At 39.6% G+C, this 14,076-nt stretch overlaps 1 protein-coding gene and 1 non-coding gene across 2 annotated transcripts in view; one reads left to right on the top strand and one right to left on the bottom strand.

Moving 5' to 3' along the window:
* Nucleotides 1-1,944: 1,944 nt before the first annotated feature.
* TRNAF-GAA (transfer RNA phenylalanine (anticodon GAA)) lies at nt 1,945-2,016 on the bottom strand. The gene has a single exon. It is a non-coding gene; the product is annotated as a tRNA-Phe (tRNA).
* A 5,750-nt stretch (nt 2,017-7,766) lies between these two features.
* Nucleotides 7,767-14,076, top strand: part of LOC136144127 (proline-rich protein 13-like) — an 85,981-nt gene continuing 79,671 nt past the window's right edge. Inside the window, exon 1 of the mRNA XM_065901799.1 lies at nt 7,767-7,850. Coding sequence (XP_065757871.1) covers nt 7,767-7,850 — 84 coding nt within the window. The remainder of the gene's footprint in view (nt 7,851-14,076) is intronic.

Genomic DNA, 14,076 nt, shown 5'->3' with positions numbered 1-14,076 from the left:
CTGGGAAGGATTGAAGGCAGGAGGTGAAGGGGACGACAGAAGATGAAGTGATTGGATGGCATCACTGACTCGATGGACATGGGTTTGGGTGGCCCCAGGAGTTGGTGATGGACAGAGAAGCCTGATGTGCTGTAGTTCATGAGGCCGCAAAGAGTCGAACATGACTGAGTGACTGAACTGAACTGAACTGAACTGAACTGAAATAGTTTCTTCTGCCGTATTTCCATAAGATATAATAAAGAGATATAATAAAGTCTAGAAATTAAATTTATAGAATGGTTAGAATTTATGGCAAGTTAGTTGTGCACAGTGCATGTGTTTAAATAATTTTATAAACTCAGATTTGTATATTTTGATCAACATTTTACATTAAATATTTACATACATTGAGATATTTAAGGAAAGTTTTTCATGTATTCCAAGCTTTATAAATAAATGATTTAAGCCTTTTCAAATATTTTGTATTAGTAATTAAGTCTTAAAAAATCCTTTGCTCATACAAGAAATGCAGTTCTTAAATGGTTAAGCCATCTTTAACCTTGAACTTGAATCTCCATAGTTAAAAACAAGCAAACAAAAAACAAATCTCAGGTATTTTCTTTTTATCCATGAGTAACTGCCAAACTAGAACTTGTGGACCAAATTCAATTTCATGCTTGTTTTTGAAAAAAAAAAAAAATTGTATAGAATCAACTTCATTCATTTGGTAACATTTATTTCTATGATTGCTTCTATGCGCTACAGGAACAAGCAATAGAAACAGTCTGGTCTAAAATATTTACTATCAGGCCCGCCCTTTATGGAAAGTACCAAGAATACAGAAATTTTTTTTTAAACTTACTTCAAACTAGCATAATTTAGTACAATTTACCATAATTTCCCCCTGTGTACTTATGTATACACACATGCATGCTAAGTTACTTCAATTGTGTCCTACTCTACGACCCCATAGACCACCAGGCCCCTTTGTCCATGGGATTCTCCAAGAAAGAATACTGGAGTGGGTTGCCATTTTCCTCTTCAGGGGACCTTACTGACCCAGGAATTGAACCCTGGTCTCTTAAGTCTCCTGCATTGGCAAGTGGATTCTTTACTAATAGTGAAACCTGGGAATCCCATATCATCCTAACTAGTGTATCCAAATACACATTTTTCTCTCACCTATTATCCGAAATGCACATGGCATCTGTTACTTTGCACTCATTCAGTGGCTTTCCATGGACTGTGTAACAAAGTTTAGATACTTTGCCTTTGTCCATAGGATCCATATGGTTTGGCCCTTTTCAACGGCCTGGTCTCATTTTGCCTCTGCTACTTTCTTGTCTGGACTTCTTTGCACATACTGCCCTTTTCTACTTGTTTCCCCATTTTTATATCTTCTTTTGTTAACTTCTCTTTACTCTGTAAACTGCAGGTCTTTCTATACTCATCAGTCTGGTAAGCATACTCATAGCACAGTTTATCTTTTTAGTAGCCCTTAACCAAAATTGCTGTGGTGATATTTATTTTATGATGGTATAAAGCACATTCATCCTGGTAAAATTAAATTACATGAGGGCAGAGAACATTTTCTGCTTGTCTCATTTTTACATATTCAATACTTAGTATTGTGAGGTACACCAGGCTTCTAAAATAATTATATACTGAAAAGAGAAATAGATTCTGTTTCAGGTTTACCAATTTATGTCCCAAACAATAAAACAGTTTAATAATTTTAAAAAAGATACAGATAATCAAAATGAATTATTATTAAAATTTTCACAGTGAAAAGTAAACTTGAACATGCATTTGAGATGATCTAAATATGTAAAGTGAAAGTGAATTCGCTCAGTCGTGTCTGACTCTTTGCAAGCCCGTGGAAGGCAGCCTACCAGGCTCTGCCATCCATAGGATTTTCCAGACAAGAATACTGGAGTGGGCTGCCATTTCCTTCTCCAGAGGATCTTCCCAACCCAGGGATCGAACCCGGGTCTCCTGCATTTCAGACAGACGCTTTACCGTCTGAGCCACCAGGGAAGTCCACCTTATTTCAGATGAGTAAAACTAACTGAAACCTGTTTCACACAATTAGCTAAAAGAAAGATAATATGAATAGTTCAAAATCTTGATTTCCCTCCCCCCAAGAAAGGAAAAATAATTACATCAAGCAGATTGCTTAATATAGAATTATCTCATTATACATTATAAATTCTATAAACAAATGGAATGTTAAGCAATCCAACTGCTAATTCCCACATTTCTTTAGACATGGTCTTTTGATAAGTCTTTAAGCTAGAAGATGATGTCAGAAATTCCCAAGATAAGATGGTAAATATAAATTGGAAATCAGAATTTCTAAAATTACCAGTAGCAATTAAGGGAGGAAGGAGGTAGTCATGGTTAACCTTTAAAAATGCCTTCTGGCTCTGAAAGTGTATGAAAGTTTGAGGAAGTTACCAAGGTGCCTTGGTAACCAGGCCCCTACCTACATCTGTCACATTCTAACTAACCCTCAGTGTGGCATAAGTTTAGCAAATAAAATCCTGAAAATCTTCACCAATATATCATTTAGTCTGAAAAGGAATAAATGAAACCTATCTAAAATAGAAAGAACCTGAAACTAGAAATATCATGAGGGGGTCACAGAACCCACCCTACTGATCTGAAAGGATATGGACAGCTTTCCCCACTGGGAATTCTTCCAGAAAGCCCCCGGATTTGCCCATGCTATCCAGGATGGCACAGATACCTCCCCCCACCAGGAAACCCATCAGCAGGTACAAGGAGCTTTCATATCATTCCAGGAGCACACAAAGATTTCCTAGTACTAGAAATCTGTCAGTGGGTGCTGGGACCTGCACCACTGTACTGCAGAGTACAGATAGCTTCCCCCACTAGGGAATTCTCCCAGAGATGAAGGCTGAAACCACAGCTGAGCCCCAGGGACTATGTGACTAAGACAAAAGAGCTAAAACCTTTCCATGTAGAATCATGAACTGCAGAGTTACACCTCTGATGACAGCTTCATAAATTCAGTACCAGCTAAACATCTGAAAGGATAACAGATGCTCTTGAATCTGGGATGAGTCTGACTTTCACAGCTGTGGGCTCTGCAGGCACAAATACATTGGGATAGGGCCAGACCGACTGTGGGGAAAACTGGGTCCTGTCCTGATGGGCAGGGTCATGAACAGTAAATATTTAATCCAATTTTCTTTTGATGGGCGGGACTGTGTGTCCCTCCCTGTTGTTTGACCTGAGACCAAACTATGGTAGGGGTAATGAAGATAATGGTGACCTCCTTCCAAAAGTTCCATGCATGCACTGCTTCATTCAGTGCCACCGACACTAGCAGACTACTGTTCACCCACACCTCTGCTGGAGACTCCTGAACACTCACAGGCAAGTCTGAGTCAGTCTTTTGTGGGGTCACTGTTCCTTTTTTCTGGGTCCTGGTGTGCTCAAGGTTTTATTTGTGCCCTTCAAGAGTCTGTTTCCCCAATCCTGTGTAAGTTTGGTAATCAAATCTCACTGGCCTCCAAAGTCAAATTCCCTGGAGGTTCTTAGTCCCCTTGCCAGATCCCCAGGGGATTGAGAAATTGAGAAATCAATTCTCTGATGTGAAACAGATTGATAAATCTGTTGTGGGCCCTAGAAATTTCTTAACAGTACAAAATTTCTTTTAGATAATTATTTTGCAGTTTGTGGGTCATCTGCTTAGTGGCTCTATGCTGGGGTTAATGTTGACCACCTCCACGAGGGTTTATGCCACAGGTTGTGTGATCCAGGTCTCCTGCATTTAAAGCCCCTGCCCCTGCAACAGGCCACTGCTGACCTGTACCTCAACAGGAGACCTTCAAACACAGGTCTGGCTCAGTCTCTGTCAGTTCTCTGGGTCCTGCTGTGCACAAGGTTTTATTTGAGCCTTCCAAGCATCTCTGGCTGGTATGGGGTCTGATTCTAAACATGATTTTGTCCCTCCTACTGTCTTGCTGGGGCCTCTCCTTTGCCTTTGAATGTGTGTGTATATGTGTGTGTGTGTGTGTGTGTGTGTGTGTGTGTGTGTGTGTGTGTGTGTGTGTGTATAGGTGGGATCCAGCATTCTCCTTTTGATGGTTGCTCAGCAGCGAGTTGCAATTTTGAAGTTCTCTCAGGAGAAGATGAGCACACGTTCTTCTACTCTGCCATCTTGTTAATTAAAAATCTACTGAGCATACCCCACCCATCAGACCAAGACCCAGTCCAGTCCTCCCCCCTCCCACACTCCAATAAGCTCCCATATCAGGAAGCCTCCATAAGTCTCTTAACCTTATCCATCAGAGGGCAGACAGAATTAAAACCATAATCACAGGAAATCAATCAAACTAATCGTATGGACCACAGCCTTGTCTAACTCAATGAAGCTATGATCCATGCAGTATAGGGCCACCAAAGAGAGACAGATCATGGTGGAGAGTTCTAACAAAATGTGGTTCACTAGATAAAGGAATGGCAAACCACTTCAACATTTTTTGCCTTGAGGACCCCATGAACAATATGAAAAGGCAAAATGATATCACACTGAAAGATGAGCTCCCCAGGTGGTAGGTGTGCAATATGCTACTGGAGAAGAGTAGAGAAATAACACCAGAAAGGATGAAGAGATGGAGACAAAGCAAAAACAACGCCTAAATGTTAGTATGACTGGTGATGGAAGCAAAGTCCAATGCTGTAAAGAACAAAATTGCATAAGACCCTGGAAGGCCAGGTCCATGAATAAAGGCAAATTGGAAGTGGTCCCACAGAAGATGACAAGTGTCAGCACCAATCATTTACGAATCAGTGAACTAAAATGGACTGGAATGAGCGAATTTAATTCAGATGACCATTGCATCTACTACTGTGGGGAAGAATACCTTAGAAGAAATGCAGTAGCCCTCATAGTTAACAAAAGAGTCTGAAATGTGGTATTTGAGTGCAATTTCAAAAATGACAGAACGGTCTCTGTTCATTTCTAAGGCAAACCATTCAATATCAGAGTAATCCAAGTCTATGCCCTGACCAGTAATGCTGAAGAAGCTGAAGTTGAGTGGTTATATGTAGAACTAAAAGACCTTTTAGAACTATCACCCAAAAACGATGTCTTTTCCATCATAGGGTACTGGAATGCAAAAGTAGGAAGTCAAAAGATGCCTGGAGTAACAAGCAAATTTGGCTTTGCTTGGAGTACAAAATTAAACAGTGCAAAAGCTAACAGAGTTTTGCCAAGAGAACTCACTGGTCATAGCAAACACTTTCTTCCAACTACACAAGAGAAGACTCTACACATGGACATCACTGGATGGTCAATACTGAAATCAGATTGATTATATAATTTGCAGACAAATTATGGAAAGGTGGAAAACAAAGGAGGAAAACAAAAGTCGAAAGGCTCTATACAGTTAGCAAAAACAAGACCACGAGCTGTCTGTGGCTCAGATCATGAACTCCTTATTGCTAAATTCAGACTTAAATTGAAGAAAGTAGGCAAAATTACTATAGCATTCAGGCATGACCTAAATCAAATACCTTACAATTATACAGTGTAAGTAAGAAATAGATTCAAGGGATTAGATCTGATAGACAGAGTGCCTGAAGAACTATAGATGGAGGTTTGTGATATTCTACAGGAGGCAGTGATCAAGGCCATCCCCAAGAAAAAGAAATTCAAAATGGCAAAAAGGTTGCCTGAGGAGGTCTTACAAATAGCTGAGAAAAGAAGAGAAGCTAAAGATAAAAGAGAGAAGGAATGATGTACCCATTTGTATGCAGAGTTCCTAATAATAGCAAGGAGAGATAAGAAAGACTTCCTCAGTGATCAATGCAAAGAAATAGAGGAAAACAGCAGAATGGAAAAGACTAAAGATCTCGTCAATAAAATTAGAGATACCAAGAGATTTCATGCAAAGATGGGCACAATAAGGAAAGAAACAATATGGATCTAAGTGAAGCAGAAGATATTTAGAAGTAACAAGAATAAATGGAAGAATTATACATAAAAGATCTTCGTGACCCAGATAACCATGATTGTGTGATCACTCATCTAGAGCCAAACATCCTGGAGTGTGAAATCAAGTGGGTCTTAGAAAGCATCACTATGAACACAACTGGTGGAGGTGATGGAATTCCAGTTGGTCAAGTTCAAATCCTAAAAGTTGATGCTATGCAAGTGCTGAATTCAATATCCCAGCAAATTTGGAAAATTCAGCAGTTGCCACAGAAATGGAATAGGTCATTATTTTTTCATTCCAATCCCAAAGAATGGCAATGCCAAAGAATGTTCAAACTACCACACAACTGCACTCATCTCACACTCTAGTAAAGTAATGCTCAAAATTCTCCAAGCCAGGCTTCACCAGTATGTGACTCATGAACTTCCAGATGTTCAAGCTGGGTTTAGAAATGGCAAGAGAAGAGAAATCAAATTTCCAATATCCACTGGATCATAGAAAAAGCAGCAGAGTTCCAGAAAACCTCTACTTATACTTTACTGACAATGTTAAAACCTTTGACTATGTGGATGACAACAAACAGCGGATAATCTTCAAGAGATGACCACCTTACCTGCCTCTTGAGAAATCTGTATGCAGGTCAAGAAGTAATAGTTAGAACTGGACATGGAAATACAGGCTGGTTCCAAATTGGAAAAGGAGTACACCAAGGCTGTGTATATTGTCACTCTGCTTATTTAACTTATAGGTTGAGTACCTCATGTGAAATACCAGACTGGATGAAGCACAAGCTAGAAACAAGAGTGTTAGGAGAAACATCCATAACTTCAGACACACAGATGACACCACCCATTATGGCAGAAAGCAAAGAAGAACTGAAGAGCCTCTTGGTGAAAGTGAAAGAGGAGAGTGAAAAATCTGGCTTAACTCAGCATTCAAAAAACTAAAATCACGACATCTGGTCCTGTCACTTCATGGCAAATAGATGGGGAAACAATGGAACCAATGAGAAACTTTCTTTCTTGTGCTCCAAAATCACTGCAGATGGTGACTGCAGTCTTGAAATTAAAAGATGCTTGCTTCTTATCAGAAAAGTTATAACCAACCTAGGTTGCATATTATAAAGCAGAGACATTACTTTGACAACAAATGTCCATCTATCAAAGCTATGGTTTTTCCAGTAGTCATGGATGGATGTGAGAGTTGGACTATAAACAAAATTGAGTGCCGAAGAATTGATGCTTTTGAACTGTGGTGTTGGAGAAGATTCTTGAGATTCCCTTGGACTGCAAGGAGATCAAGTCAGTCAATCCAAAAGGAAATTAGTCCTGAATATTCTTTTGAATGACTGATGCTGACGTTGAAACGCCAATACTTGGCCACCTGTTTTGAAAAACTAACTCATTGGAAAAGACCCTGGTGCTGGGAAAAATTGAATGCAGGGGGAGAAGGGGCCTATCCAGGATGAGATGGTTGAATAGCATCACTGACTCGATAGACATGAGTTAGACCAGGTTCTGGGGGTTGATGATGGACAGGGAATCCTGGTGTGCTGCAGTCCATGGAGTTGCAAAGAGTCAGACACGACTGAGTGACTGAATTGTCTGAGAACCAGACCATAGTTTGAACTTCTTCCATAGCTCCTACAGTGGTCCAGTTGCATTACTACTGCAATATTGGAATCTAAGCTCAGTGGACTTCAACCAGCAGCTCAGTGAAAAAAAATATAAGTATCAAGAGTCACCTGAGGATCAGTTGCAAGTATACCCACAGTTAAGTCAGGGCCAAGAGCAGTGATGGTGCAGGAGCGCAGTAGCTATGACGGTGCAGGAGCACGGCCAAGAGGACCTACCCCACATCCAAGGTCAGGGCAGCGGCCGAGAGGAGCTACCCATGTCCAAGGTAAGGAGCAGCAGCTTCGCTTTGCTAGAGCAGTCGTGAACAGATAACCCACATCCAACGTAAGAGAATCCCAAGTAAGATGGTAGGCGCTGAGAGAGGAAATCAGAAGGCAGACAGACTGAAACCACAATCACAGACAACTAGCCAATCTGATCACACAGACCACAGCCTTGTCTAACTCAATGAAACTAAGTCATGCTGTGTGGGCCAACCCAAGACTGACGGGTCATGGTGGAGAGATCTGACTGAATGTGGTCCACTGGAGAGGGGAATGACAAACCACCTCAGTATTCTTACCTTGAGAACCCCATGAACTATATGAAAAGGCAAGAAGATAGGATACTGAAAGATGAACTCCCTGGATCAGTAGGTGCCCAATATGCCCAATATGGAGATCAGTGGAGAAATATCTCCAAAGAATGAAGGGAAGGAACCAAAGCAAAAACAAGATCAAGACCACCCCAAAAAAAGAAATGCAAAAGGACAAAATGGTTGCCTGAGGAGGCCTTACAAATAGCTGATAAAAGAAGAGAAGCTAAAGACAAAGAAGAAAAGGAAAGATATATCCATCTGAAAGCAGAGTTTCAAAGAATAACAAGGAGAGATAAGAAAGCCTTCTTCAGTGATAAATGCAAAGAAATAGAGGAAGACAGCAGAATGGGAAAGACTAGAGATCTCTTCAAGAAAATTAGAGATACCAAGGGAAATTTTCATGCAAAGATGGGCACAATAAAGGACAGAAATGATATAGACCTAACAAAAGCAGAAGATACTAAGAATAGGTGACAAGAATACACAGAAGAACAATACAAAACATATCTTAATGGCCCAGATAACCATGATGTTTAGATGAGTAGATGAGTACTGTCTAGGTGATGACTAGGTATACTGTCACGATGTCTAAGGGAGTATATCATTCACCTAGAGTCAGACGTCCTGTAATGTGAAGTCAAGTGGGCCTTATGAAGCATCACTAAGAACAAAGTTAGTGGAGGTGATGGAAGTCAAGTTCAGCTATTTCAAAATCCTAAAAGATGATGCTGTGAGAGTGCTACACTCAATAGGCCAGCAAATTTGGAAAACTTAGCAATGGCCACAGGACGGGAAAAGGTCAGTTTCCATTCTAATGTCAAAGAAAGGCAATGCCAAAGAATGCCCAAATTGGCCCACAATTGCACTCATCTCACATGCTAGCAAAGCAATAGTCAATTTTCTCCAAGCTAAGCTTCAACAGTACATGAAGTGAGAATTTCCAGATGTTAAAGGTCCATTGAGAAAAGTCACAGGAACCAGAGATCAAATTGCCAACATCCGTTGAATCATAGAAAAAGCAAGAGAGTTCTAGATAAATATATACTTCTTCTTTACTGACTATGGTAAAACTTTTGACTGTGTGGATGACAGCAAACAGTGGAAAATTCTTCAAGAGATGGGAATAACAGAGCACCTTACCAACTTCCTGAGAAATCTGTGTGCAGTTCAAGAAGAAACAGTTAGAACCAAACATGGAGCAACGTACTGGTTCCAACTTGGAAAAGGAGTACATCAAGGCCATATAATACCTCCCTGCTTATTTAACTTACATACTGAGTACATCATGCAAAATGCCAGGCTGGATAAAGCACAAGATTTTCCTGGAATTAAGATTGCCAGGAGAAATATCAGTAAAGTCAGATATGCAAATGATACCACCGCTATGGCAGAAACTGAAGAGGAATGAAACAGCCTCTTGATTAAGGTGAAAGAGGAAAGTGAAAAAACTGGCTTAAAACTCAATATAAAAAAAAAAAAAAAAAAAACCAGCAACAACAAAAACGAAGATCATGGCAGGTTCTCCCATCATTTCATGGCAAATATAAGGGAAAACAATGGAAAGAGTGAAATAATGTATTTTATCGGACTCCAAAATCACTGCAGATTGTGACTGCAGTCATAAAATTAAAAGACACATGCTACTTGGAAGAAAATCTATGACCAACCTACACAGCATATTAAAAAGCAGAGATATTATGTTGCTAAGAAACACCCGTCTAGTCAAAATTACAGTTTTTTCCAATATTCATGATATATATGTGAAAATTAGACGGTAAAGAAGGCTGAGTGTGAAGGAATTAATGCTTTTGAGCTGTGGTGTTGGAGGAGACTCTTGAGATTCCACTGGACTGCAAGGAGATAAAACCAGTCAATCCTAAAGGGAATCATTCCTGAATATTTATTGGAAGGATTGATGCCAAAGTTGAAACACCAATATTTTGGCCACCTGATGTGAAGAACTGACTCATTGGAAAAAAACTCTGATAATGGAAAATATTGAAGACAGAAGGTGAAGGAGATGACAGAGGATAAGATGGTTGGATGGCATAACTGACTCAATGAAAATGAATTTGGGCAAGCTCTGGGAGGTGGTGATGGACAGGGAAGACTAGTGAGCTTCAGTCCATGAGGTTACAAAGAATTGGACATGACCGAGACACTGATAGTGGAAGTGAGAAATAGATTTAAAGGACTAGATCTGATAGACAGAGTGCCTGATGAACTATGGATGGAGGTTCGTGACATTGTATAGTCGACAGGGATCAAGACAAACCCCAAGAAAAAAGAATACAAAGAAAACAAAATGGCTGTCTGAGGAGGACTTACAAATAGCTGTGAAAAGAAGAGAAGCAAAAAGCAAAGGAGAGAAGGAAAGATATATCCATTTAAATGCAGAGTTCCAAAGAATAGCAAGGAGAGATAAGAAAGCTTTCCTCAGTAATAAATGCAAAGATATAAAGGAAAACAATAGAATAGGAAAGACTAGAGATCTCTTCAAGAAAATTAGAGATACCAAGGGAATATTTCAAGCAAAGATATGCACAATAAAGAACAGAAATATTAGAGACCTAACAGAAGCAGAAGATATTAAGAAGAGGTGGCAAGAATACACAGAAGAACTGTACAGAGAAGATCTTCACAACCCAGAAAATCATTATGGTGTGATCACTCACCTAGAGCCAGATATCCTGGAATATGAAGTCAAGTGGGCCTTAGGAAGTACCAGTATGAACAAAGCTAGTGGAGGTGATGGAATTCCAGGTGATCTATTTCAATTCCTAAAAGATGATGCTGTGAAAGTGCTGCACTCAAAATGTCAGCAAATATGGAAAACTCAGCAGTGGCCACAGGACTGGAAGAGGTCAGTTTTCATTGCAATCCCAAAGAAAGGCAAACACAAAGAATGCTCAAACTACCGCACAATTGCACTCATCTCACACGCTAGAAAAGTAATGCTCAAAATTCTCCAAGCCAGCCTTCAGCAATATGTGAACCATGAAATTCCAGATGTTCAAGCTGGTTTTAGAAAAGGCAGAGGAACCAGAGATCAAATTGACAACATCCACTGAATCATCGGAAAAGCAAGAGAGTTCCAAAAATCATCTATTTCTGCTTTATTGACTATGCCAAAACTTTGACTGTGTGGATCACAATAAACTGTGGAAAATTCTGAAAGAGATGGGCATACCAGACCACCTGACCTGCCTCTTGAGAAACCTGTATGCAGGTCAGGAAGCAACAGTTAGAACTGAACATGGAACAACAGACTGGTTCCAAATAGGAGAAGGAGTATGTCAAGGTATATTGTCACCCTGCTTGTTTAACTTATATGCAGAGTACATCATGAGAAACGCTGGGATGGATGAAGCACAAGCTGAAATCAAGATTGCCAGGAGAAATATCCATAACTTCAGATATGAAGATGACACCACCCGTATGGCAGAAAGTGAAGAAGAACTAAAGAGCCTCTTGTTGAAAGTGAAAGAGGAGAGTGAAAAAGTTGGCTTAAAGCTTACTATTCAGAAAACTAAGATCATGGCATCTGGTCCCATCACCTTATGGGAAATAGATGGGGAAACAGTGGAAACAGTGGCTGGCTTTATTTTTTGGGCTCCAAAATCACTGCAGATGGTGACTGCAGCCATGAAATTAAAAGATGCTTACTCTTTGTAAGGAAAGTTATGACCAACCTAGACAGCATATTAAAAAGTAGAGACATTACTTTGTCAACAAAGTTCTGTCTCGTCAAGGCTATGGTTTTTCCAGTAGTCATGTATGGATGTGAGAGTTGGACTATCAAGAAAGCTGAGTGCCAAAGAATTGATGATTTTGAACTGTGGTGTTGGAGAAGACTCTTGAGAGTCCCTTGGACTGCAAGGAGATCCAACCAATCCATCCTAAAGGAGATCAGTTCTGGGTGTTCATTGGAAAGACTGATGTTGAATCTAAAGCTCCAATATTTTGGCCACCTGATGTGAAAAGTTGACTCATTTGAAAAGACCCTGATGTTGGGAAGGATTGAAGGCAGGAGGAGAAGGGGATGACAGAGGATGAGATGGTTGGATGGCATCACTGACTCAATGGACATGAGTTTGTGTATATTCCAGGAGTTGGTGATGGACATGGAGATCTGGCATGCTGCCGTTCATGGGTTTGCAGAGTCAGACATGACTGAGCAACTGAACTGATACTTAGAGACTGAACTGAACTGATTGAGATCCTACTGTTTAGGATAGGGAACTCTATTCCACAATCTGTTCCATCTAATTGGGAAAGAAATCTATAAAAGAGTGTATGTATGTGTGCATAAAACTGATTCACTTTTGTATACCACAGAAATGAACACAACATTGTTAAGTAATTATACTCCAATATATATTAAAATTTAAAGAAATAAAATGGAGTAAGCCCTATATGGTGCTGTCACACTTCACCATTGGGTGATGCTAGTAGCAATAGAAAGCTTATTTTACACACTCCAGCAACAGCCCAGCCAATGAGAACGCACAACCACTCAGCCAAAGAGAAGCATCCACAATCCTGAACTCCTGTGTTCCTCCAGTGGACTTTGTTCAGAAACATGCCTTTGAAACTCCTACATTTTCTCTATAAAAGAACTCTGTCCTCCATTGTTTTTCAGACTTGCCTACCATTCAACATAATTTTCTTTATTTAATTGCAATTCCTCTGGTATTCCAAACTAAAATCATCTTACTGGAAAAATAACTGGCTATTTTATTTTGTAAAGTTGACATTAGAATCTCATGACAAAGACAAATACATTTTCAAAGTAAAAGTCACTCCATATTCCCTTCTATCTCAGGAAAAGTTTGTTTAAAAACAAAGTAAACAAATAAAACATATTGCATAAAGACCCATCATTTTAGGATTCTTTTGTATTTAAAGGAAGCTGATAGGAAGAACATTAATCATTCACAAAGTTATTTTCCCTGATAGTAATAAAGTGAATATTATAGAGTAGAATAAAAAAGAAAAAAACCTGAACAATGGCTCACTATACTAAAAAATTTTTTTAAAAATAAAGTTAAAGAAATAACTGAAACTGAAGGTCTAGATGCAGGGATATGATGGGGTACAGATAATATTTACTTCCTGTTCATCATTCTGATAGAGTATGTTACATAGGAGATAATGAAGTTTATTCTTAACTGTGCCCTTCTAAGAAATGTGGGGTTTTTCTGCATTGGGGGTCAATGTTAAGTAAAAAATATTGGACATGTATAACATGAAAGAGATTAAAAGTCAGAATAAACTGAATGTTCAACTCTGTATATGCTCTGTACCAGGAGTATATTCTTAAGCAAACTAATTTACTTCTCTGACTCACAGTTTTTCCTTTTAGTTCACTCTCAGTTCTGTTCAGTTGCAAACTTGTGTCCAACTCTTTGTGACCCCATGGACTGCACCACGCCAAGATTCCCTGTCCATCACCAACTCCCGGAGTTTACTAAAACTCATGTCCATTGAGTCGGTGATGCCATCCAACTGTTTCATCCTCTGGCCTCCCTTTCTCCCCCTGCCTTCAATCTTTCCCAGCATCAGGGTCTTTTCCAGTAAATCAGCTCTTTCATCAGGTGGCCAAATTATTGGAGTTTCAGCTTCAATATCAGTCCTTCCAATGAATATTCAGAACTGACTTCCTTTAGGATGGACTGGTTAGATTTCCTTTTTGTCCAAGGGACTCTCAAGAGTCTTCAACACCACAGTTCAAAAGCATCAGTTCTTCAGCACCCAGCTTTCCTTATAGTCCAACTCTCACATCCATACATGACTACTGGAAAAACCATAGCTTTGTCCAAATGGGCCTTTGTTGGCAAAGTAATGTCTCTGCTTTTTAATATGCTGTCTATTTTGGTCATAACTTTTCTTCCAAGGAGCAAGCACCATTTAA

This window comes from Muntiacus reevesi, chromosome 11 (genome assembly GCF_963930625.1).
Source record: "Muntiacus reevesi chromosome 11, mMunRee1.1, whole genome shotgun sequence".
Taxonomy (NCBI): domain Eukaryota; kingdom Metazoa; phylum Chordata; class Mammalia; order Artiodactyla; family Cervidae; genus Muntiacus; species Muntiacus reevesi.
Note: the sequence above shows the minus strand (reverse complement) of the source record. Positions and strands in the feature narration are given on the sequence as shown.